We start from the raw sequence: 27,241 nt of genomic DNA, 5'->3' as shown, positions 1-27,241 counted from the left end.
TCTACAAGATTAATAGTAACTTTTTTCTCAGAGACTTACCTGTTTGAAGGTAGTGACGCAAGCTGAACTACAGAATTTCTTGCACTGACCATCAATGTTCAGTAAATGGCACTGGCCAGAACCACTGTAACAGTAACCCCCACAGTTCTCACAACAGTTCATGGTAAGGTTATTGGCGGAGCGGAATTTAGAAAAGCAAGCATCACTGCAGAGCTTGTGCACCACATTCTGGTAATTTACCTCATGTCGGATCTAAGAAGGAACATACAAATAGAAAAGCTGATAAAATAAGGAATGAATGAAAACGTCCAACAAATTATTGTTCAGTGAGGCGCTTACAACTGCATTTCTTAGACACACGCTACACTTGGTGGAAACGCTATTGGTATGGATGGTGACAGAAACTTTCCTCTTGAACTCATATGTAGAAAGGCAGGATTGACTGCAGAAGTCTTTACTACCACCAGGATCATCAAACGGAGCAGTGATGACATCCTTAGGATTAGCAATAATTCTACAGGAAAAAAACAAAAAATTTAATTGTTCTTGGTTGTTTTCAGGTATAAATAAAGAAAATATAATAGTACTAGTAATACATTTTCAAAGGTTAACAAACGTCTATCAAACATTTCTAACTTTATATCAGATTATTATTATTTTTTAAATAAAAACATTTAATGCATAGGCCCGGTTCACATTAGCTTTTGCCAACGGAACCGGCCATACGGTTCCGTGGTCCGTTCCGCTGAACAGACAAAAAAATGCTGCAGGACCTAATTTCCCAGACTGTTTCGTTCAGTGGAATGGAAACGGAAGGATTTTCAGCACAATAGGAATCTATGAAAACGGACATTTTACAGCACACTGGCTGTAAAAATGGACCGTTTTCCCGGATCCAGATGGCCGGATCTTTACAGCTGGTTCTGCAAAAAAAACGTAGATGTGAACCGGGCCTTAAGTATAGTAACTCTTGAACTTCCCTCCTCTAAGAAAAAATAATATATATTAAAGGATCACCATCAATATAAATAAATAAAATAAATCGTACAAAAATGTATGTTTGTCTCAGAGAGAACCATTCACTTTGGCATGTAGCACTGTTTTATCACCACAAATAGATACCACACTCCACCGCTCATCCACTGGATGTCAAGTAGAGAGTATCCTGCTCGAGCTGTAGCTTCCAACCTGTATAATGCATTTATGTGTGTGAAGACAAAGCAAAAAAAGGGGAGGGCGTCCTCAGTGGCGTCTGATCCTGTAAACGTTTATTCATTTTTAAAATACAATATGTACACTTAATTGGGTCAGTTACTGAGAGCAGACATTTATCCTCGATATTCTGCACGTTATATTGAGTACCACAGGAGTGGAGGCATTGGCCTCAATTCACTAAGATCATGCTGGAGATAATAAGGCAAGAGAAAAAAAACTTACCTCCACACAGTTTGCCTGAGGTAAAATGTTTCCTGAATACTACATGCCTTATCACCATGGTGATAACTATAGAGATGCAGGAGATAAGCTTAGTGAATTGAGGCCATAATCCGCCATATAGGGTCCTAAGTGGATTAGGACCCCCTGATGTTAAGTGACCCATCAAAATGTACATGTTATGTTTTAAAAAAATGAACATTTTACGGGATCAGAAATTTTACATCTAGCGTACGCTCTACAATGTCAGGTTTTCTTTGATTTTTATTTTAGAAAAAAAAAAGCCGTAGCTGCCATCATGAGAGACGTTTTAACAACATTATGTACGATACACTGCATGCAACTTACTTTGAGCAGCTGGCACAGGTCTTCCTGGCAGCAGGCAAGGGTGGCATGGGTGGCATTGGTGGCCGGGCGGGGGGCACATTGTAACCAGTAAGGCAGAGGGTGGAACAGAAAAGCTGTGTAGACCCCTTACGTTGGTATGCAGTCTGTCCTTTTTGAAGAATCTTTTTACAACCTGAACAGGAAACTCTGACTGATGTGGTAGGAGTTGTAGGGACTGCAGGGACTGCAGGGACAGCGGGAGCAGATTTATTCAACCCCGGAGAACTTAATGGAGTCTGCACACTGCTAGTCAACTGAGGAGCTTTAGAGGAAGTAGTGGAGAAAAAAGAAAAGAAAAAAAAAAAAAAAAGGTAAAGATCATTGTGCAAAAAAAAAACTTAATAAAATACACAGAGCAGCAAATCACAGTTTATCAATACCATCAATGCTTTATAAGAAAATTAGAAGGTCAAATTACTGGCCAAAAATTGCTTTGTTACATCTTACAAAACACTTATAAATGCTATACAATAATACAATACAATAACATTTCTATAGCGCTTTTCTCCCATAGGACTCAAAGCGCTTAGGCTCTCTCAGATTCAGTAATTAGTAGGATGAAGTATTCACACAACAAAAGTTATATTTCTGCAAATGCCAGACTGAACAGGTGGGTTTTCAGTCTGGATTTAAACACGTCCAGGGATGGGGCTGTCCTGATCTGTTGAGGTAGGGAGTTCCAAAACGTAGGGGCAGCATGACAGGGAGGCTCTGGGACCAAAAGTTTCCAAGTGGACTCTGGGTATGACTAGATTATTAGAACCTGTGGATCTGAGAATGCGGGGATTGCTACGCAGCTGTAACATATCTTTCATGTATCCAGGGCCTAGATTATTCAGGGATTTAAATGTCAGTAGGCCGATCTTGAATAGGACCCTCCATTCTATAGGTAGCCAGTGAAGGGCATGCAGGACTGGCGTTATGTGGCAGTGACGGGGTTGGTTGGTTAGCAGTCTGGCAACAGTATTCTGTATCAGCTGTAGGCGGTACAAGACCTTTTTTGGAAGGCCAGTGTAGAGAGCATTGCAGTAGTCCAGTCGGGATGTGATGAAGGCGTGGACTAAGGTTGGCAGATCTTCTGGGGGTATGAGGTGCTTGATTTTTGCAATGTTCTTCAGGTGAAAATAGGATGATTTCACCACAGCAGAGATTTGAGTTCTGAAGTTTAAATACCCATCAATTAGAACTCCCAGGCTACGCACATGATCAGAGCTGCGTAGATCCGTGCCTCCTATTCCCAGTGGTGAAGACTGCAAGTTAAGTTGTTTTGTTATCATGCTCTGCCCTCCAATCAGAAGGACTTCAGTTTTGTCTGCATTTAGTTTCAGCCAGTTGTCATTCATCCATTGCTGTAGTTCACGTAAGCAGGCGTTTATAGTTAGAGTTGGGTCTGTCACACCAGGCTTGAAGGAAAGATATAGTTGGGTGTCGTCTGCATAGCAGTGGTATGTCAGGCCATGTTTTTGGATTAGTTTTCCCAACGGTAGCATGTAAATTGTGAAAAGCAGGGGAGAGAGGATTGAGCCCTGGGGCACCCCATACTTAAGTGTTACAGGGGTGGACAGGAAGGGCCCCATAGACACTTTGTGGGTTCTGCCACTCAAGAAGGATTGGAACCACTGAAGTACTATGCCATCAATGCCGCAGTATTCCTGTAACCTGTTTATCAAGATGTCATGGTCAACTGTGTCAAAGGCTGCAGAAAGGTCTAGCAGTATGAGGATCAAGCACTCTTCTCTGTCTCTTGCCATGAGCAGGTGGTTGCATATTTGGATGAGGGCAGTTTCAGTGCTGTGGTGTTTCCTGAAGCCAGACTGGAATGGGTCATAACTGTTATTTTGTAGGATTCTGGCTTCTAGCTGGAGGTATACAGCTTTTTCAATTAGCTTGCCCAGAAAGGGGAGGTTAGAGACAGGTCTGTAGCTGGTCATTGCATCTGGGTCCAGGGAGGGTTTTTTGAGGAGAGGCCTGATGATTGCTTCCTTCAGTAAAGCAGGAAATATCCCTGATTGTAAGGAACAGTTTAACAATTTTGAGGAATACCGGTACGAACAGGTCGGGGCAGTTCAACATGAACTGTGTTGGGCCAGGATCCAGGTCACAGGTAGTTAGGCGGACGTGAAGGAGGATGCTTGATGTGACTTCTTCATCAATTTCTTTGAAGTTTGACCAAGGTGTTACGTTGTCTCTGCTAATGGTCTTCGGCGCTATATTAGGCTCAGATGCTGTAAGTTGGATGGCGGACCTTATAGCGGAGACTTTGTCTGTGAAGAAATGGGCAAATTGGTCACAGAGGTCCTTTGAAGACTCGATATTAAGTTTTTGACATGCTGGGTTGCAGAGTTTTTCCACTGTGCGGAACAGTTGGGCTGGTTTGTTAACTGCATTTGCAATCTCTTGTGATAGAAAGGATGATTTTTTTCCCCGTGATTACCTTTTGGCAGCTCTTCAAGTGGAAGATTAAGGCATGTTTGTCTTCTGGGGACTGAGATTTGCGCCACAGCCTCAAGTTTTCGGCCTCGTCTTTTCAGCTCTTTTATAGCGTTATCAAACCACTGTGCATGATGGTGTGGAGTAAGATATTTGGTGCGCAGAGGAGCAATGGTCTCAAAGGTGGAGGACACACATTTATTGCATTTAAACACCAGAGTATCAGGGTCCAAGCTGGAGTCAGTCAATTCATCAAAGCTAAGGTTATCTCGGATATGTTGAGGTGTTAGCCCTTTTAAGCGGCGATATTTTATTTGATTCTTGACCTGGTGTTTGACGGCTGGTATTGAGAGGGAGAAGTGGATAGTGTGATGGTCTGACCAGGCAACAGGATTAATTTCCACATTGGCTATTGACAGCCCAGTATGGAATATAAGGTCCAGAGTGTGACCTTTCCTGTGAGTAGCAGAGCTGATTGATTGGAGGAAGCCCAGTTCATGTAAGGCACGTGGTAGCTCTTTTCCAAATTGTGAAGAGGAGTCGTCCACCCATGTATTGAAATCTCCAAGAACAATCCATCTGGGGTGTTTCAGTGTTAGTGCTGTACTTAATATCCTAAATAGAAATGTAATGAACCTACACAGTACAGTTACCGATAATGCAGAGTTCTACAGATATTTTTGAGCCACACACACAGTTGTAAATCTGGGATCCCTAGTCCAAATTGGTTGAAAATTGCCAGTGTTTTATACCAAAAGGTTACAATTTTAAATCCCTGTGCCTGTGTAGAGATGGTTAAAGAACCCTTGAGTATCAATGTCTTAATAGTCTGACAAAAACGTGCCTCTGAACACTGGATCGATTAATTAACGTGACCTAGCCCTGCAGAATTGCAGGGGGAAGGGGTCCCCTTAAAGGACTTTCGATGCAAAGCAAAAAAAAAAAAAGTTTACTACCCCTTTTAAATTTTAAGATTTTTGCGACAGAGAATTTTTATTGTGTTTTCCACATTAATAAAAGGAACAAAACATAAAATAAAAGCATACAAAAATTACATTCTGTCCAGTTGGTGGCCGAAAAAGACATAACTGTACAGTATTACAAATGCTGTTGAGCTACATAAAGTAATGATAAAATGTATCGGTTTTAGAGCATATCCATTACTTAAAAAACCCCTAAGCACTGACATTTCAACAATTTTGGCTAGATCATTGGTAATCCTGGACTGATATATTGATTTCCAAATTGGGAATTGTGGAGTCAAAGGCATCAACCCACCTATTCCATACTTTATTGAATTTGGTGAACTGGTTTCTCACTTGATATGAGAGTTTAAACAACGGTAAGGCTTGGTTGACTAGTTTTTTCCATTCCGTTAGAGAGGATGGGGAAGAAAGTTTCCATTTCAAGACTATATTTTTCCTTGCGTAAAATAGTAGAATTCTCAACAGAATTACCGTATATTCCGGCGTATAAGACGACTGGGCGTAGAAGACGACCCCCCAACTTTTCCAGTTAAAATATACGGTACGGGATATACTCGCCGTATAAGACTACCCCTCTTCCAACGCACACCAAATTAAAAAAATTTTTTTTTAAAAAATCATGTACTGGTGCTGTGTATGAACAGATACTGGTGCTGTACTGTATGTGTTACCCAGTATATAACACTATATAGTCAATTGACTTGTTGCATTGGTCAGCTCTCCTTAAGTAGACTGGTCAGCTCTCCTTGTCTACCTGTTTATCAGAGCGGTATGGAAGAATAGATTGCGCTCCCTCAGCAGGGAGATCTGAGAGGCGGTAACAGGATAGGGCGTATCACGCGGCATTAATGACACCTGGCGTATAAGACGACCCCCAACTTTTCAGAAGACTTTTAAGGGTTAAAAAGTAGTCTTATATGCAGGAATATACAGTAGCTGATTTTTAGAGCAGGCTAAGTCTTCAACAATTCCCAACATGCAAATCTTAAAGTCAAGTAAAACTGGTAGGGAAAGCTTGTCTCTGATAAAATGGATTACTGACTTCCAGTACTTGTTAACTAATGAGCAGTGCCAGACACAATGCAGAAAATCAGCATTCAAGACTTTACACTTGAAACATCGATTTTCATGGCTTGAACTCATTTTAGACAGACGTGCTGGGGAGAGGTATGCCTGATGTTGCCATTTCATGTTGATGAGCCTGTCATTGGACGCTATGACTATTTTTTTGATCGCTACCCTGAGTCATGAGGAAGGTTTATAGGGTGGTAATTTGTTTAGATTTTTCTTGGTTTAATAGGAGTTTTTCTAAATTTGAAGGAGTCAGCGTAACGTTGGCTATCCCGAATTGTGCTTTGATAGCATATCTAAGTTGAAAGTATCTGAATAGAGCATGCCTAGGCAGATTAAATTCTACTCTTAAAGTGTTAAAGTCCTTAAATGACCCATCTATAAAAAGTTGTGAAATATATTTAATATTGTGGGTGTGCCAAAAGATTATATCTGGGATGGACTGCAATTCTGAGAGGTTAGGGTTCCCCCTTAGTGGTGAGTTTTGTGATACATATTGAATTGTTTCCCCAAGGATTTTACGTTTTTTTTTTAATATACTTTAATAGTAGTTTGGATTAAGTTGGTGCCTTCAGAGGCATTTGATACCCTGTACCTGTATATAGCTCTGCATAGAGATTCATATGAACCTGCAATATCAACTTCTGCCGCCAAACTGGAGTCCCGTCTATCCCCTCCCAGCCAGCTTTGTATAGGTGTTAATTGTGATGCCAAGTAGTATTTGAAGAAGTGTGGGACTGCCAGACCTCCATAATTTGTAGGAAGTTGCAGAGTGGAGAGGGCAATACGAGGCGTTGTGCCTGACCATATAGATGAGGTTATCATTGAATCTATGCGCTTGAATATGGAGCGGGGAATCCAGTCTGGGACAGTTCCTCTTTAACCATTTTAGCCTTTTGGACGTGACTGTCACGTCCAAAAGGCTGCCGTTGCGGTGCTGCGCGCAGCGCCCCCGTGCCACCCCCCGTTAGCCTGGAGATCAATGAATAGGAACATAGTTCCCGGTAGAAAAACCAACAGCTTCTCATCAGAAGCCTAGGTCTTGAAGCCGCGGTCTTTCTGGGGGAAAAAAAAAAAATCCTCCAAAATCCTCCTTATAGGTTCCTGTAAGCTCGCTCACCAGGATAGAAAAAAAAAAAATCACTGTTGCCATTTTGTGGACAAATAGTAAAACTACATGCACATACATTTTTATCACAAAAAGACAATACATTACATATAAAATTAACCGTTCACCTCCCACACCCAAAAAATACCCAAATAAAATCCCACACCCAAAAAATACCCAAATAAAATGTTTAACTAAAAATTAAAAAAAAATTACAATTTAAAAAACAAAAACAAAACAAAAACATAAATAGTTACCTAAGGGTCTGAACTTTTTTTTAATATGCATGTTAAGAGGGTATACAACTAATATTTTTTAAATTATAAGCTTGTAAATCGTGATGGACACAAAACTAAAAAAAATGCACCTTTATTTCCAAATCAAATATTAGAACCATACATTGTGATAGGGACATAGTTTAAATGGTGTAATAACCGGGACAAATGGGCAAATAAAATAGATAGGTTTTAATTAATGTAGCATGTATTATTTTAAAACTATAATGGCCGAAAACTGAGAAATAATGAATTTTTTTCCATTTCTTAATATTCCTGTTGGTGTCGGAAAAAACAAGATATAGATCAATTAATTGTGATAATTAGTTATTAAGTTATTGGCGAATGAATGGGAGGTGAAAATTGTTCAGATGCATAAGGTGAAAAACGACTGAAGGCTGAAGTGGTTAATCACAGCTTCTAAGTATCTAAATCGTGGTAGTGAGACAAATGCTTAATGAACCATTTACAGCACACAGAGTTGCCATTTGATGTTACAGTCAAGAGACTTCTGAAATAAAAAGCTAGGTGGAATGTCTTAAAACACAATGCTTCAGAAAACATTAATGCTTTTGAAGCGGAATGAAACCCAGCATTTCTTCTTTACTCTAAAAAAATTATTTACAGCATATTATATACAACCAACATTTTTTTTTACTAGAACAACATTCAAAGGGTTACACACAGTACTTGAAAGTTCAGTGCAGAGAAATCGGGACCCATCCAAAAGTGGAGAGAATGTTATCATGTGTTTACTTAAAGCGGACCCAAACCAAACATTTTTTAAATTCAAAATATTTAGTTGCACCACTCTGACACATACAAATATAAATAAACACGCCTTCAAGCCTATGAGCATTTCAGTGCATGATTTTCACCCTCCTCTTTGCATAACTAGGGTTATACAGGTGGCAGCCATTAGCAATTTCTCCTTTGCTGGACACCATCTACAGCAGCCCTGCCTCTCAGCGCTGATCGCTGCCTCTCCCCCGCCCCTCTCAGTCTTCCTTCACTGAGAGGGGTGGGGAGAGGCGGAGATCAGCCGCTGATAGACACGCATGGGGCAGAGCTACAGCTCATATATTCCCTCAATATAAGGGAAAAAGCGAGTTTTATTCTCGCTTCAGAGTCTCTTTAAACTTGAAACAAAACATACACAGAAACAATGCAGATAAGACTTTACTCACCAAGAGGACTGCCGCTGACCGAAAACACAGCACTGATTTTTAGTTCACCCTCAGAAGTCTTGGGCTGTTGGGAATATTCCTAGAACGGATGAAATGAGGAGACACTATTTTAGCTTCAATCATCTTGAAGGACACAGCTTTTTAGGCGATTCTGAAAACAGTGTGTGTGTGCATTTGTGTATGTATGGATGTAAACATACATACAGTGGCTTGCAAAAGTATTCGGCCCCCTTGAAGTTTTCCACATTTTGTTACATTACTGTCAAAAACATGAATCAATTTTATTGGAATTCCACGTGAAAGACCAATACAAAGTGGTGTACACATGAGAAGTGGAACGAAAATCATACATGATTCCAAACATTTTTTATAAATAACTGCAAAGTGGGGTGTGCGTAATTATTCAGCCCCGAGTCAATACTGTACAGGTCCAATAGAGGAGGTAATACTGTGGTTGAGGGAGGGCTCTTCTGGCCCAAGGGCCCTGATGCGATCGCAACCTCTGCGCCTCCTATTGCTACGCCATTGCAGAGGGTACCAGCTTTTTATAGCAAAAACTTCAATGCAAAAATTTGTGAATGTCCTACTGTAGAAACTCCTGAATTTTTTTTTTTTGCCTCTTATCCTTTCTCCCCCTTAGGAGAGTTCACAATTGGGCTGCAGAAAACGATTTTTCCTTTTTAAATTTTTTTTTTTTTTTTACATGCATGTTAACTACTAACAGCTGTCAGCAATAGGAATCACACGGGATGTGCAATAATATACTTTTCACCCTGCATTTGGGATTTTTCACCCGCATTTGTGAACTACTTAGATACACACACACACACACACACACACACACACACACACACACACACACACACACACACACACACACACACACACACACACACACACACACACACACACACACACACACAGTATTCGACCCCCTTGAAGTTTTTCACATTTTGTCACATTACTCTCTGACACAGGAGACCAGGGTTCGAATCTCGGCTCTGCCTGTTCAGTAAGCCAGCAGCTATTCAGTAGGAGACCTTAGGCATGTCTCCCTAACACTGCTACTGCCTATAGAGCGCGTCCTAGCGGCTGTAGCTCTGGCGCTTTGAGTCCGCCAGGAGAAAAGTGCGTTATAAATGTTATTTGTCTTGTCTTTGTCTTACTGCTACAAACATGAATACATTTTATTGGAATTCCACGTGAAAGACCATCACAAAGTGGTATACATGCGAGAAGTGGAACGAAAATCATACAGGATTCCAAACATTTTTTACAAATAAATAGCTGCAAAGTGGGGTGTGCGTAATTATTCAGCCCCCTTTGGTCTGAGTGCAGTCAGTTGCCCATAGACATTGATGTATGATGACTGATGAGTGCTAATGACTAAATAGAGTGCGCCTGTGTGTAATCTAATATCAGTACAAATACAGCTGCTCTGTGACGGCCTCAGAGGTTGTCTAAGAGAATATTGGGAGCAACAACACCGTGAAGTCCAAAGAACACACAAGACAGGTCAGGGATCAAGTTATTGAGAAATTTAAAGCAAGCTTGGGCTACAAAAAGATTTCCAAATCCTTGAACATCCCACGGAGCACTGTTCAAGCGATCATTGAGAAATGGAAGGAGTATGGCACAACTGTAAACCTACCAAGACAAGGCCGTCCACCTAAACTCACAGGCCGAACAAGGAGAGTGCTGACCAGAAATGCAGTCAAGAGGCCCATGGCGACTCCGGACGAGCTGCAGAGATCTACAGCTCAGGTGGGGGAATCTGTCAATAGGACAACTATTAGTTGTGCACTGCACAAAGTTGGCCTTTATGGAAGAGTGGCAAGAAGAAAGCCATTGTTAACAGAAAAGCATAAGAAGTCCCGTTTGCAGTTTGCCGCAAGCCATGTGGGGGACACAGCAAACGTGGAAGAAGGTGCTCTGGTCAGATTAGACAAAAATTGAACTTTTTGGCCAAAATGCAAAACGCTATGTGTGGTGGAAAACTAACACTGCACATCACTCTGAACACACCATCCCACTGTCAAATATGGTGGTGGCAGCATCATGCTCTGGGGGTGCTTCTCTTCAGCAGGGACAGGGAAGCTGGTCAGAGTTGATGGGAAGATGGATGGAGCCAAATACAGGGCAATTTTGGAAGAAAACCTCTTGGAGTCTGCAAAAGACTTGAGACTGGGGCGGAGGTTCACCTTCCAGCAGGACAATGACCCTAAACATAAAGCCAGGGCAACAATGTAATGGTTTAATTATCCATGTGTTAGAATGGTCCAGTCAAAGTCCAGATCTAAACCAATCGAGAATCTGTGGCAAGATCTGAACACTGCTGTTCACAAACGCTGTCCATCTAATCTGACTGAGCTGGAGCCGTTTTGCAAAGAGGAATGGGCAAGGATTTCAGTCTCTAGATGTGCAAAGCTGGTAGAGACATGTCCTAAAAGACTGGCAGCTGTAATTGCAGCAAAAGGTGGTTCTACAAAGTATTGACTCAGGGGGCTGAATAATTACGCACACCCCACTTTGCAATTATTTATTTTTAAAAAATGCTTGGAATCATGTACGATTTTCGTTCCACTTCTCACATGTACACCATTTTGTAATGGTCTTTCACGTGGAATAAGAATTCCAATAAAATGTATTCATGTTTGTGGAAGTAATGTGACAAAATGTGGAAAACTTCAAGAGGGCCGAATACGTGTGTGTGTGTGTGTGTGTGTGTGTGTGTGTGTGTGTGTGTGTGTGTGTGTGTGTGTGTGTGTGTGTGTGTGTGTGTGTGTGTGTGTGTGTGTGTGTGTGTGTGTGTGTGTGTGTGTGTGTGTGTGTGTGTGTGTGTGTGTGTGTGTGTGTGTGTGTGTGTGTGTGCCCATGTTAATCAATGGGCTGGTTCACATCTAAGTAGTTCCCGAATGCGGGTGAAAAATCCCAAATGCAAGGTGAAAAGTATATTATTGCACACCCCGTGTGATTCCTATTGCTGACAGCTGTTAGTAGTTAACATGCATGTTAAAAAAATTTTTTAAAAAAAAAGGAAAAATCTTTTCTGCAGCCCAATCGTGAACTCTCCTAAGGATAAGAGGCAAAAAAAAAAATTATAATTCAGGAGTTCCTACAGTAGGACATTCACAAATTTTTGCATTGAAGTTTTTGCTATAAAAAGCTGGAACCCTCTGCAATGGCGTAGCAATAGGAGGCGCAGAGGTTGCGATCGCATCAGGGCCCTTGGGCCAGAAGAGCCCTCCCTCAACCACAGTATTACCTCTCTATTGGTCCTGTGCTGGTAATAATCGCTTATATAGATGCTTTGAATAGTAGTGATCATTACCAAACTGTTCCCCATCCCCATCTTACACCTTTGACACTGTGGTTGTCCTTTGCAGGTTTTGGTGCGCCGCATCACTTGTTTTATATAGAGCGCTTGGGGAGCGTCCCAATGTAAAACTTGCACTTGGGCCCATAGTTCCTTAGCTACGCCACTGACCCTCTGGTACTATTTTCTCTCATAGCTTTCCTTAGAAGATGTACGTAGATATTGTCTAAAGTGAATTAATAATTGGTGATTTGGGATGGTTAATTAGTTGCTAATACATATAACTTGCATGTCTTTTTTTTTGAACAGTTGTAAAGCATTTATTGAAGCAGCTTAAAAACCAGCTATCTAATCAGACCACCTTTTTGCTAAGGGCCTGAGCACATTGAGTGCTTTTGTGCCTTTTTCAGCAACGCTGAATGATACACAATTCTGATATATGCACACAAGTGCCCAACTGTGCTCAGGCCCAAAAGGAGTTCATGTCTGCAATCTCTCAAAAAGAAAAGCTGAAATATGTTCCATCATCCAATTTTCCATTGCTGTACAAATACATATGTAATCAAACCCAGAATACATCAGCCTGCACATTTTTTAATCAATAAATACTATGCAGTTGGTATGCTACTGCCAAACGTGACCTGCATCAAAGAGTAAGATAAAGTCAATAAGGCTTTGTTGAAATTGATACTTTATTTTTTACCTCAGCGTTATCCGGCTCCTCTTTAACTTTATCTGCAAAGCTCGAAGAAGGTGCCAAGGCCCTTTCATAGTCTTCATCCATTGGCTCCTCTTTTACCCTTACACCTGAAGAGTACGAATTACCCAGACTGTCACCCATTGGCGATTTGCTACTGAAGTTGTAATTAGATTCCTGTAGAATGAAAGTACATAAGTTTCTCTCCTCTGCCAACATGCGGGTTCACATAAAAGGTACACATCAAGCATAAGAACAAATGAGATATGAATATTTTCTTTTTAGTCTTTGTTTTGTATCTCAAGAAAAACAAAGTACTTCTTTCACATACAGTATTTATGTCCTTGCCATTCCCAATAACCTTCAAGGCTTATATTCAAATGTACCTGAAGGGAAAACATTTTGAGAAATTACCTCAGTAGGGCAAAGCCTCTGCATCCTCCAGTGGCTTCCCAGTCCCCCCTTCACCTTGTTGTTTCAGCACTGGGACCTCTGCCTGGAGCTCGCTGACAAGCCTTTGTTGATGCAGCATGGCTGCACTGTGCTTGAGCAGACGACTCGCGCCTGCGCAGCACCACAGAGCAGCACACTTGGGCTTGGCAGAAAAATATGAGCAGAGGCTCTGTGCTACTGCACAGGTGTGAGGAAGATCCAGAGGTTTTCCTCTACTGAGGCAAGTATCTACAATATTGTCTTAAACCGCACAGGTTAGCTTTAAAGCTTGAATTGACACTAACAAGCATGTACAATCTTCTCCAGCTGGGATACATAGCAACTTAATTAATCACCTCAGAACCACAGTAATTGTAATATATGTATCCAGGTTTGTGGCTGGCTGTCTCTAGCAGGACACAGAGACCCTATGATCGCAACTGTGAGTATAATGGTTCGACAGTACTCGCTGCCTCCATTGCTGGACACCATGATCTATGACAGAATAGCACTGTGAATGGAATGGTTTGCAAAAAAAAAAAAAAAAAAATATCTACCAAACAGATTGGACTGACCCTATACTGTATTTTGCACACATGATCAATCTTGAAAACTGGAATTTATTCCTAAAATCAGATATCCACCATAACACAACTGAATATATTTAACCACTTTACCCCCGGCGGGACGAATTTCTCCGTCCCTTTTCTCCCCCCTAAAAAACCAAGGACGGAGAAATCCGTACCATTATGCGCTACCGCCGCTGTCCGCGCTCCCGCTGCTCGTGTGCGCGCTCCCACCGCTCATGCACGCCGCCGCCCGCTCACCTGGAGATCAATGAACATGAAAATCCATTCCCGTTCGTTGATCTAAGCCCCTGCAATGATCCGCTGCTTCTATTAGAAACAGTGCGATCATTGTGATTCTCCCAGCCTCCTACTGCTTCCTGTAAGCGTCCTTCCGGACGCTTACAGGTCGCATGTAAACAGACTCACTGTGGCCATCTTGTGTCCAAATAGTAAACTACACCCTAAAGCATTTATTTACACAATAAATTAACTCATTACCTCCCACACTCCCCAATTTTGTTTTTTTGGAATTTAAAAAAACAAAAAAAAACAAAAAAAAAAACAATACAATAAAAAAAAAAAAGAAAACATAAATAGTTACCTTAGGGACTGAACTTTTTAAATATTTATGTCAAGAGGGTGTAACACTGTTACTTTATAAACTACGGGCTTGTAATTAGGGATGGATGCAAAACTGAAAAAATGCACCTTTATTTCCAAATAAAATATTGGTGTCAAACATTGTGATAGGGACATAATTTAAACGGTTTTATAACCGGGACAAATGGGCAAATACATTTCATGGGTTTTAATTACAGTAGCATGCATTATTTAAAAACTATAATGGCCGAAAACTGAAAAATAATATTTTTTTTCCTATTTTCCCAATAAAACACATTTAGAATAAAATAATTCTTGGCATAATGTCCCACCTAAAGAAAGCCTAATTGGTGGCGAAAAAAACAAGATATAGTTCATTTCATTGCGATAAGTAATAATTAAGTTATAGACGAATGAATGGATGGAGCGCTGAAAGGTGAAAATTGCTCTGGTGTTCAAGGGGTAAAACCCCTCAGTGGTGAAGTGGTTAATGTATTCACTGGGTAAAAGTCAACAAACCAGGGTTACCTGCTTTTCTCTATGAATTTGATAAAGTTACCTGAGCCTATACAAACTGAACATTGTAACACTTGGCTGTAGATGAGAACATGTTAAATTGGCTTCTCTCGTCATGTTCTGTACCAGCAGCAATGGTTAAAGTTAACAGCACAGCATCAGAGCCATTTTAAAATACCAATAGAATGACACAAACCTTTTCTCGTTCTCCACTTATTTTTGCCCTCATTTGTGAACGTTTTCTAGCAAGCATAAATGCTCACCTTTGCTTCAGGGCTTCCATAAAATATCTGAAGAGTCAATCTCCCCAGATCTACCAGGACCCAACATAGCAAGTTAAAACTCAAGATTTAGTAGGATGAACTTTATGCAATACTCATGATTCCTTTATCTGATGCATATGATCCCCCTGAAGCTTTCAGTTTCTTAAGCAAAATTAACGGCAAACCGACTTATTAAAAATTTCCTGTTTTACCCTGTTAACGGCAACAGGACATTTTAATAAGTCGCTCGCTCCCGCTCCGCACGTGTGCGCGCTGCTCCCGCCGCAGTTACCCGTCGGGTCTCCGTGTTCTGTGGTTGGGAGGAGAACCGAGCGGTCCTCTACCCAATCGCAATGCCTGGAATGAATGGACATGACGACGATCAGCGACCGCGTCCATTCATAAAAACAGGAAGCCGTCACTGTTCAGTAAAATGTAATAAAAAAAAAAAAAAGTGAACTCTGCCTAAACAGGAGTGTTCACTATCTCCAACTTGTGGGCAAAAAGTAAAATTACACACACACAATATTAATACAATTAATAACACACGCACGCACGCACGCACACACACGAAAGTTTAAAAAAAAAATACTTAAATAGTTGCTTTAGGGACTCAGCTTTTATATTTCATGAGGGAAAATTACTTTTACTTTCCTACATAGGGGCTTGTAATTATGGACCAGACAAAAAAAAAAAAAAAAAATTACACCTAGATTTCTAAATGATATATTGTCGTCATACATTGTGATAGGAACATAATTTAAACAGTTTAATAATCGGGACAACTGGGCAAACAAAATGTGTCGGTTTTAACCACAGGAGAACGTTTAATTTTCAAACTATAATGGCCGAAAACTGAGAAATAATGATTTTTTTCCATTATTTTCTTATTTTTCCCGTTCTTACGCATCTAGAATAAAAAAATTCTTAGCAAAATGTACTACCCACAGAAAGCCTAATTGGTGGCAAAAAAAACGAGGTATAGATCATTTTGTTGTGATAAGTAGTAATAAAGTTATTAGGGAATTAAAGGGAGGAGCACTAACAGGTGAAAATTGCTCTGGCCCATTAGGGTAAAAACCACTTGGGGTGAACTGGTTAATAGGTTTATCTGGTCCAAAATGTACCTAGATTCAAACTATCCTAGTTACTTTAAGCCAGGGCTTTTTGGTGGATAGGGATTGCTGTAAAAAAAAAAAATTACAGAGCACATCCGGACAAGAGAAATAGACTAGGGTTACCACAGAAATGTAAAAGATCGGATAGGGTTTGAACAAAACCTTTGTGGTACCTTTTACAGCTTCTTGCCTCGTACACATGCCTGACTAAAGTTGGCTGAGGTGGCCGGTAACTACCGCCTCAGCCAATAGTCAGGCGTGTGTACAGAGGCCCTTCACCACCAACGGCCGCTTGAATCAACTTTGCAGAGCAGCGGCCAACTTCTGTGAAGATGCTGCTCGCCACCCATCGCGTGACGTCATGCACGTGCTGCTCTGTCATTCCTTCCACCCCCATATAACAACAGAACGCATTGTCAGCTACACAGTTGAAAAGTTTGTACAGGCTGGCCCAGCGATGTTGGCTAAGGGGAATCAAGTCCCGATCCACCACAGGCAACTTCTATTGTTATGCGAGTACAAACCTTTATGGTCAACACACACAAAATATTACTTAATTTAAACCGTTAATCAATGGCTAATAGATGCGATTGGAAAGATGTTGCAAGAAATACAGATTCTCTAAACACAGTCCCTTGACCCCTCAAAAAAGTAATTACAAATTTCTCTTTAAAGTAGAAATAGTATCGTATTTCTGAAGGAATGGAAAAATACATTTGCCTTTTACAATACAAGTATATTTGAACATAAGGCTAGGTTGACTTGCCCATTGGATGGGTCTGAACAATGTGCAAAGTTTAAAGCGGATCCAAGATGAAAAACTAAACTAACTACAACAAACCTTTGAAATCTCTGGCTAGTAACCTCCTCCTCCTGCCCAGACTGAGCTCCCATAAGCCCTTGATAGTAAGGCTTAGAGTGCCAAGGCTCTCTGAAGAAGCTGTGGGCGAGGCTTTTTAGTTTATAGGGAATTAGAGTATTAAAAACAAAAAAAGTATTTGGCTTGAGGAACGCCCTATAAAACTATATGAAAAGGAACAAAATTCTGCAATGAGTAAAAGTTTATCTTGGATCCACTAACGCTGGGAATACACCATGCAATTTTCCATCAGATAAATGGTCAATAGATAATTTCTGTCAGGTCCGATCTGATTTCCGAATGTTTTTTTCTGATCCATTTGTATAGAAGAGAGCAGAAAATCAATCAGAAAAATGACTGAAATCAGATCGGATCTGTCGGAAATTATCTATCGACCCATCTATCTGATGGGGAATTGCATGGTGTATTCCCAGCATTACATGCTTTTGACTGTGGCGTTAGGAATAGGAAATGTTAATTTTGAGTCATGCAGCATCGACTGTGATTGAAAACTGAACAATTATGGTGTGAACACCATCAAAGAAGGATAAACATACATTTTAACACTTTCCAGCTGTTATTTTAGGGTAAAGAAGCCTTCAAAACAGAATCAATTTGACAATTTCAATAGTTTTTTTTTTTTTGCTCAAATTAAATTCTTGCAACCAATGTATCACACATGTATATTCTATAATATTGACACAATCAGAACAAAAACAATCAAATAAAAGATAAATTATGTAAATTACATGTACTAATATAGACATTTTCATTTATAAATATGTATGGAGTGGTCTGTGCCATCACTGCTACGTATAAAAAGGCAAACAACACAAGCAACCTTAGAAAATGTACCTTACATTAACAACTCTATTCATTTATTTTCGTCAATCAACAACACTACAGTTATTACAGTGAAGAAATACATTCTCTCTAATGTGTCACTGTGACAAATAAAGTTTCTTTATTCTTGAATGTACAAACTTAAAATTAGGACGAATTACTTTCGTACAACCTTCGGCACACACTTCAAGTTCTGAGAAAATTGATTTTTCTAACCTTTCCGATCGATTTTAATCGAGGGGAAAAAAAACAACAACAAAAAAACATTTTATTGAATTTATTGATCAAAAAATATTTTCTCTTGATTTTTTCACAAAATAGATTGTTTTAATCGAATTATAGGGGTAAAAATCAAACAAAAAAACATGTGGCCACCATTACTCTGTATAGTTGCATTGAACATGTATCCACGCATCTTAAAAAAAAATAAAAAATGATGATTTAAGCAATTATTTTTGCCTTACCCTAAAACTACTATCTGGGGCTTGTGCTACCACCTGTGCTCGAGATGACTCCTCCATCTGACCTGTAAGCATGAATAAGAAACAAGTTACTATTGGTTGCTCTGGTCAAGAGGAAAATTAGCAATACCACTTTAGGTTAATCATACTGAAGGACAGAGTAACCAAGCAAAGGACCGTCGTATGCAATGGATAAAGGTTGAAATTATTATTTGAATGACTGTGAGTGACAGTTTGCACACTATCAGTGTGACCCATTTACCTCTGCACTGACCACACACTGCTCTAAACGGAGAGGAAAAGAAGCAGGAGAATCCTACAGCAAAGAGCATCAGGAACTACATTTGTAGATCTACATTTGTAGTATCACAATGAATTAGATCACTGATGCAGAGTCTTCCAACATCAGAGGAACCCAATACATCTGATGGACTGTCACCCAAAATGATGATCACAAGCAATCATTTCAAACAATGTGAAACATGTACACATCTGAAAGCCAATAAAAGACAGCAATGTAATCAAACTGAAGACTACTAGCTCTAATTACATCGGTTATGTGGCTCAGAATGTCAAACGATACTATCACCCATTTCCAAAATAAGTTGCTGTGTAAACAAATATGGATTGTAATAATTTGCAAATCATGTAAAACCTAAAGGGAACCTAAACTGAGAGGGATATGAATTTTTCCTTTTAAACAATACCAGTTGCATGGCTGCCCTGCTGATCTCTTTAGCTGCAGTAGTGGCTGAATCACAGTCCTGAAACAAGCATGCAGCTAATCCAGTCTGACTTCAGTCAGAGCACCTGATCTGCATGCTTGTTGAGGGGCTGTGGCTAAAAGTATTAGAGACACTGGATCAGCAGGAGAGTCAGGCAACTGGTATTATTTTAAAAGGAAAGATCAATATCCTTCTCAGTTTAGGTTCCCTTTAAATTCAATTGCAAAGAAAAAGATATCAAGAAACATTTTGTTTTACTAGATAACTAAATGCTAATTTTGAATCTGATGTCAGATACACAGTTTCAAAAAGTTGGAACAGTGACATGTGACAGTTAGCACCAGTATTTTCTTATTTGCTGGTGGCTTAAAAGGCATATTATTGATAAGATGTGAAAATATCACCTAGGAGAAAACTTGGGAGAAAAAGTGATGATCGGACCCCCATGTGCGTTTAGTGCACTCACCATCACAGATGTTGGCTTTACAACTGCGCACTGACTGTCCTTTACTTCAGCCAGGAGGACATAATGTCCATGGTTAACAGGGTATATTTCAATTTTTTTTTTTCAAACCACAGGACAATTTTCTACATCATTATCCTCCTCCATCTTTAACAAGCTCAGAGGAGGTGGAGTCTGAGTCTGAGGCCTGGAACCCACTGAAATCCGCAAACGCAAAACGCAACCGCTAGCGTTTTGTCTGAGCGGTTTGCAAGCGGATTCATGCGAGTTTTCGGTCGCTTTTTGCAACATTGTATTTTTTTCCCCAGCGGGTGCCTAGCGTTTTGCGTTTTTATCCTGATTGGTCCTGTGAATTATTTTTCATTTTGTTACAGTGTGCTGAACCGCAAAACGCTAGCAAAACCGCTCAGTTTAGGTTTTGCTGAGCGTTTCTGCTAGCGTTTCAATACTTTACATTGAAGCGCTAACGCTCCCAAAATGCTGCAGGTCCTGCGTTTGCGTTTCTGGGAAACGCAAACGCTCCTGTGGAAGTTGCCCCATCCATTAACATCAGCTGAGCGTTTTGGCAAAACGCTAGCGTATCGCAGCGCTGCCAAAATGCTCAAAAAAACGCTCTTGTGGGTTCCAGCTCTTAAAGGATAGATCCGAGGTCCTTAAAAAAATCCACTTTCCTCGGGCTTCCTCCAGTCCCTGCCAGCAGTCCTGTGCCACAGCTCCGCTCCACGCTGGTGGTCCGGGGTCCCCTCTGGTGAAAAATGCCAACTGCGCATGTGCGAGCAGGAGTCGTGCTGACTACTCAATGAGCCGCACAGTGGAACGCAATAAGATGGAGGAAGATGCTCGGACCTTCCCTTTAGGATAGGTTTACATTGGCCATTGTGTTGTGTTCCCTGTAAAAGCAGGAACATAACATAACAGATTGGGAAAGCGGTGCTGCACGTTACCTGCACATTGCGTTGCATGTAGTCAATAGAAAACATTTACATTTGGGAACAGGGACGGAGGTCTGCCGCATTCGTCAGTTAATCGCGCGCCATTACTGGAGCCCACGTTGGACCAAGATTTTTCAGCTTGCTCGATTTAATACATTCCACAGATTTCTTGCCCGAAATCTGTCAAATCATCAATCGGGCATGCTTGTTGCGGCACCGAATCAGATGATAGCAAATTCTCTAGATGTATGGACCCCATAATACTGTTATACCTAACAAAAAGTTTACCTAACATGTAGCCGGCGATGCACTGCGTTGCTGTACTGAGCAGCTCATGCGTGAAGTCACATGGCGAGCAAGGGAGCGGCATGCACAATAAAGAGCTATATTTACTTTTTGGTGGTGCCGACCCATTTGTACTTTTGGACTCAGTGGTCCCAAGAGGCACTGGGACGGGGTCAAGGCACACCTTCCTATGCTAAGGTGCTCCTCACTTCACCTGTTCTGCACAATAAAGATGGCCGTTGCTAGGGGTGTGTTGATCTGCCGCGTGGATCACTTGCAGGTTGGGGATCAGACACCCCTGTACTTTCGCCTGATTATCGTCTGAGGCAGTAATTATCGGCTGTCTCAGCCAACTTTAAGGCGTACGAAAGGAATCGGGGCGGGAGACTTGGGTGTAGGATTCAGCCGGTATATGGCTGATCCTGCTGCTGCACAAGTCCCAGCCATGTTAAATATAATCCCCCCTCCAGGCCACCATGGATAGTGGGGAATGAAATAATTTGGCTTCCAGCAATTGCTGGAAGCCGAATTAATGTGTTTTAAAAAGTAACTTTAGCTCCGTCTTCTGACGGCACCGAAAGTTACTCCCTGTGTGCCCAAGTCTCCTGCGCTGAAATGGCAGTGTTCAACTTCAAGTGTGTATGCAAGGCTTAAGGTCATGCAGTGATTACCACCTAAATAGATCGGCTTTTCAATACAGTGATCAATATGCAAATTCACTTTTCATCCTAAGTTATCTCCTAGGAGATAATTTTCATCTTCTCTTTAAAATAACTTTTCAGCATTTTACAACTTGGTGAAAAAGTACTACTAAAATAGTTTTTGAGTATTTTCTTGCTTGCTGGTGGTTTAAAAATCATCTTATGACAAGGTATTGAAATATTACCTTGGAGAAAACTCAAGAGAAAAAGTGAATTGCATATGGGTCAGTGCCTGAACATTAAGACCATATCCATAGTGCCGTTTGGTCTTGATCCTTGCATACAATTTATATATATTTTCTGAACCTTTCATACTATGTACTGTAAACGATAAAATCCCCAAATACTTCACAAAATTTTATGCCAAGTAAATTATTGCACTGACTGCAAAATGTTTTACGAAGTGCTGTAATTTTCCTTATGTTTACTTCTGGCAGACTCAGCCTCTCAGAGCTGTTTCTTTTACACTGAATCGCATTGCTAACATTTTGCAAATTAACCAAGTTAACTGTGAGGGGATTCACCGTTTTGTTTTTCCTACAGTAGCTCACACATTGGCCTCAATTCTGGTAGGGTTATCAAACAAATTACCTCATGTGAGGTAATTTACCTCATGAGGTAATGACATTTAGCAATTCTGGTAAGTTTTAGTCATGTTTTACCTCATGCGGTAAATTATGAGGTCATTCATGAGGTAATTTACCGAAAATAGCAATTCTCATGGAAATGAAGGAGCATGTTAGCACATTTTTAATAATTTACCGATCAGTTTAAGATCTGCCTGTACCTGGAGGTAAAGTCAATTTGTATGCATTTTGCAGTTTTTAGTGGAGTTCCTATTGCTATTTAGTGTCGTTCCTATTCAGGCTGTGTAATATAAAAGAATAGTAGAAATAAAATTCCAAACTCCAATAATTAACAGAGTGCTCCAACCGTTTTGAAAACCGAATTGTACGGTCCGTGGTGCAGCGGCATGTGGCCTGCTCTCCCCCTAGACATCAGTCTCTCAGGTTGCAACATTGGCTACAACTTCTCTGCTGCTTTTGGTTGGTTGGAGCTCCTGTGCTTCATTCTAGGTTGTGCAGGTGCATATAAAATGTCATCTTTTGTTAAAACGGCAATCAGCATCAACATGAAAGAAAGGAACTAGGTACAGGGTGCACACCACTGCACTACAAGAAATAGCTGCTCAGGCAAATAAGAGAAGCAGGGTGGTGCAGCACTAGTCAGTATTAGCTCAGCTGTCAGATTTTACCTTAAACATTTAGCTCACCTTTAAGAAAACTTTGGGATTGATTTATAAAGGGATAGGGAAAAATAACTGGGGCAAAGGAGGAGAAATAGCTCAGGGTAACCAACAGTTCCTAAAGAGAGTCTGAAGCCATAAAAAAATAAAAAATTAAAAAAAAGGCGTTCCTCCATTAGCAGTCCACAACTGCTTTCTTCTAGGTTGTTCTGGATTCGGCAGTCTTTGGAAGCACTCAGGCTTCCAAAGATTGGCCGCTCCGCACGCCATATCTCGGGCACTCATGCATGTGCAGTACAGAGCCGCCAGTCTTCGAGAGCCTGAGTGCTTCAGAAGACTGCCGAAGTCTCCCATAGTGGGAGATTCAAACGGAGGAGCCTGTGTGGGAACAAGGAGACCAGCAAGAGAACGGGAAGGCTGTATAGGACCAAGAGCCTTCCCTCTCCTTAGGCGAGTATCTATTTTTTATCTTTATAGTCGTTTCAGACTCACTTTAAAGGACAACTGTAATGAGATGTATATGGAGGCTGCCATTTTAGCAGGGACATGTGTGCCCCTGCTAAACCGCCGCTATCCCGCGGCTAAACGGGGGTCCCTTCACCCCCAAACCCACCCCCGCAAGACTTGGTCGTCAACTTGGTCGTAGATATTCTCTTCCTGGAGGCAGGGCTAATGGCTGCAGCCCTGCCTCTAGTCGCGTCTATTAGACGCGCATCGCCGCCTCTCCCCCGCCCCTCTTAGTGAAGGAAGACTGAGAGGGGCGGGGGAGAGGCGGAGGTACGCGTCTGATAGACGCGCGGGAGGCAGGGCTGCGGCGGTTAGCCCTGCCCCAATGTGGAAGCGCTCCCCGGCTGTACGGAGGGGATTTGGGGGTGAAGGGACCCCCGTTAAGCCGCGGGATAGCGGCGTTTTAGCAGGGGCACACATGCCCCTGCTATCTATGAGGTCTGAAGCGAGATTTATTCTCGCTTCAGACTCCCTTTAAGGACCAGAGACCGCTGGTAAAATAACGACAGAATCCAGACGAATCGCCGCGTACACCCACCGCAATCACCGCAGTCACCGCCGGGATCCTTCTAACATCCACTCTGCCGTCTCTATGACGGCAGAGTCATGTGAGCCGGTCAGGAGCCGCTTTCATTGGCTCCTGATCGTGTCTATCAGTGTAAGCCAATGGGAGCGAATTACATTGATAGACACATGCAGGAGCCAATTAAATCGGCTCCTGACCGACTCACATGGCTCTGCCTTCATAGAGACAGGCAGAGCCAGTGAGTTGTGGCGAGAGACGTCGGGTTTGAACGGCGCGATCTGCGGGGAGCGATGGAAACAGCGGATGCGCGCTGCGGGCGGTGGGCGGTGATTGAAATCTATGTCCTGTCAACAAGGAGCCCACCAAAACAGGGCGTAGATTTCAATCATTATGGTCCTTAAGTAGTTAAGATTGCTGACCATAATGATTGAAATCTACGCCCTGTTTTGGAGGGCCCCTGGTTGGCAGTTGCCTGGCTGTCCTGCTGATCCTCTGCCTCTAATACTTTTAGCTATAGACCCTGAACAAATATATGCAGATCAAGTGTTTCTGACATTGTCAGATCTGACAAGATTAGCTGCATGCTTGTTTCTGGTGTTTGTTCAGACACTACTGCAGCCAAACAGACCAGCAGGGCTGCCAGGCAACTGGTACTGTTTAAAGGGAAATAAATATAGCAGCCTCCATATCCCTCTCATTACAGTTTTGACTGGTTGCTATGGGCATCTGCCCCATTTTTGCTTCACTTTTCTTTCAAAGCCTTAATAAAGCAACCTGAGGGTATTAAAAATAGGAGGGAACTGACTGAAGTATTTACTTCCCGCCTCAGAGAACAACCATTGTTCATAAAGTGAAGAAAAAAATAAATAAACACACCTGTTCCCATGTTTATGTATTGTGTTAACCAAAATTATACAGAAATGAAAGAAAGAAAATTATGTCTTTTAGTGATTAAAGACATTTTATTATGCAAGTTTCAAGGAAAGCACAAGGATAATTTACCTTGCTTAGTGTTGAAACCTCCTTTTAATCTTGAATCCTGTTCTCTGGAAAATGTATTCTGGAATACTCCGTCCCGGCTCGTCTCCTTAGGCGAATATGTATCTTGTGTCTCTCGTTCTCTAGACAAACTGTAGTCCTTCCTGATTGTATGTATCATGGACTGCTTGCTTAGCTGAGGAATGATTTCTGTGAGTTTATGCAAGTTGCTGATATGTAATTCCCTTTTTTCAATAGGAATTCTCTCCTCTTCCATACTCCCTTGGGAGTACAATATAGGTGAACTATATCCTTTCAAAAAGTGATCTTGCTCATCCTCAGCATGAACTGGAATTTCTGTTAACACCTCTGAGTTCAAAAAATAATCTTCATCTAGTAGCGATTCGTCTGGTACTCTCAGAACTTGCTGCCTGTATGAGCTCCGAATGTTTTCAGGCCTCAGACTTTCATTAATCTTGCCATCCATGCTTCCATCTATCAAAAAAATAATAATATATATAATTATACTGGACCTGGGAGAGTAAGCATCCTTGTAAACATTTCAATATTTATACAGCAAAAGTAAAAAACTTTTTTGGGGGGGGGGGGGGGGGGGCTGGGGTTGAAGATTAGTTTTTTTTATAAATGCTTTTTGATTAAATGTAATTGTAAAAGATGTCGCTGGAAAGTTGGGCGCAGCCACAGACCATGATAGGAGTTACGGCTTTAGAGGCGCTCAGTAAGTAATTTGGGCCGTCAAAAGACAGAGCTCAAATTACAATAAAAACAGTTATTTGGCCACCAGCAACAGCTTGCAGCTGAATTTCATCTTACCCCAGAGTCCATGGAGGCCTGGAAGGGGAATAGTAATTAACGCCCCAAGGACTTTTGGAGGAGCAGGTTCAGCCGTTTTTCAGCTTTACCCTGCGGCCAAATTTCCTGTTGCCTTGATTACACATGTAAGAGGTATTTTCAGACTGAGGACTTGCAGTGTGTTGCATCGGCCAATATAATCACATTGCCAAATGCGACGCAGTTGTAATGTTACGTTCACACCAGCACGAAAAGCAGTGCAATGGATCCAATGGAATAACGCAATGCATGCAGATCAGTACCACGTTTAGATTTTCTCCCCATGTTTGCGTGGTTTTTCTATGGGTACTCCAGTTCCCTCACACACCTCCAAAGCATTGGCTACCCCCATTAAAAAAAAAAAAAAAATGGCCTTCGGCCCTCCCCCCACTGGGTTTTAAAACGGTATGTTTCAGCAGGGCAGAAACGGATGCGTAAACCAGATGCTATGTTAACCACTTCGCATCCAGACCTTGTTTTCAACTTATTGACCAGAGCAGTTTTGACAGTTTAGCGATGTCCCTATTTGATCAGAAATAACTTTATCCCTACTTATGACACAGAAATGAAATATATATTGTTTTTTTCAAGACAAACTAGGCTTTCATTGTATGCCATTTTTTCCCTCAAACAATTTTGCTTTCTATGAATTTTAATGGGAAAACAAAGAAAAAAATAGAAAAAACATGTATTTCTCAGTTTTACCAACTCCAGTTTAAAAATAAAAAGTGCTACTGTCGATAAAAAACACACATTTTGTTTGGCTAGTCTTACTGCTTATCACAAAACTTCGATTATGTTCCGGTCACAATTTATGGTGAAGATATTTGATTCTGAAATAGTGCTACAAAGTGTGTTTTTCACTATGAAATGAGAAAATAAAGTACCTTTAATAGTAAAATTCAATCTCATTAGCTCAGGAAACTTATATTCCCATTCACCAATTAGTCCTGCATCAGATAGTGCCAGAAATATGCACAGGAGCAAGCCCAATCCTGCACAGCACTGCTTCTGCTACAAGACGTATATCTACTGACCTGTGGCTTAGATGAAGTCCCAGAGGACGTATATCTACTGACCTGTGGACGAAGTGGTTAAAGGTCAGGTCTGAGGGGTAAAAAAAATAAAAATAAAAAAAGGGGATCTACTTAACCGAGGCTTCCTCCAGCCCCTAGCAGCGGTAATGTCTCTCACTGCAGCTCCGTGTCCCCTCAGACCTCGCCAGGTCGGCATCCGCTGCTCCTGCATGTGCCCGCGCCACTCGCAATTGTGCTCACGCGGCCAGGAGCGTTCTGCGCAGGTGCAGTAGTTCTGCACCTGCGCAGAACGCTCCAGGCCGTCTGCAACGGAGAGGATCCCGGGACTCCAGAGCTGCGGCGAGGTACATAATGGCTGCCAGGGGCAGGAGGAAGCCCTGGGTATGTAGATCTTTTTTGTTCTCGCATCTGTCCTTTATGCACATGATCCATTTACA

General features: G+C 41.4%; 1 protein-coding gene across 3 annotated transcripts in view; it reads right to left on the bottom strand.

The window, feature by feature from the left end:
- Positions 1–27,241, bottom strand: part of ZMYM4 (zinc finger MYM-type containing 4) — a 116,977-nt gene that overhangs the window by 62,946 nt on the left and 26,790 nt on the right. For all 3 annotated transcript variants that reach the window (XM_068269106.1, XM_068269107.1, XM_068269108.1), the window contains 7 exons: positions 24,940–25,410; positions 18,556–18,617; positions 12,898–13,068; positions 8,879–8,957; positions 1,783–2,083; positions 340–514; positions 40–252 (listed from right to left, as the gene is read on the bottom strand). In XM_068269106.1, coding sequence (XP_068125207.1) covers positions 40–252; positions 340–514; positions 1,783–2,083; positions 8,879–8,957; positions 12,898–13,068; positions 18,556–18,617; positions 24,940–25,410 — 1,472 coding nt within the window. The remainder of the gene's footprint in view (positions 1–39; positions 253–339; positions 515–1,782; positions 2,084–8,878; positions 8,958–12,897; positions 13,069–18,555; positions 18,618–24,939; positions 25,411–27,241) is intronic.

This window comes from Hyperolius riggenbachi, chromosome 2, assembly GCF_040937935.1.
Source record: "Hyperolius riggenbachi isolate aHypRig1 chromosome 2, aHypRig1.pri, whole genome shotgun sequence".
Taxonomy (NCBI): Eukaryota; Metazoa; Chordata; class Amphibia; order Anura; family Hyperoliidae; genus Hyperolius; species Hyperolius riggenbachi.
The sequence above is the reverse complement of the archived record's forward strand: the minus strand, read 5'-3'. Positions and strand labels throughout refer to the sequence as shown.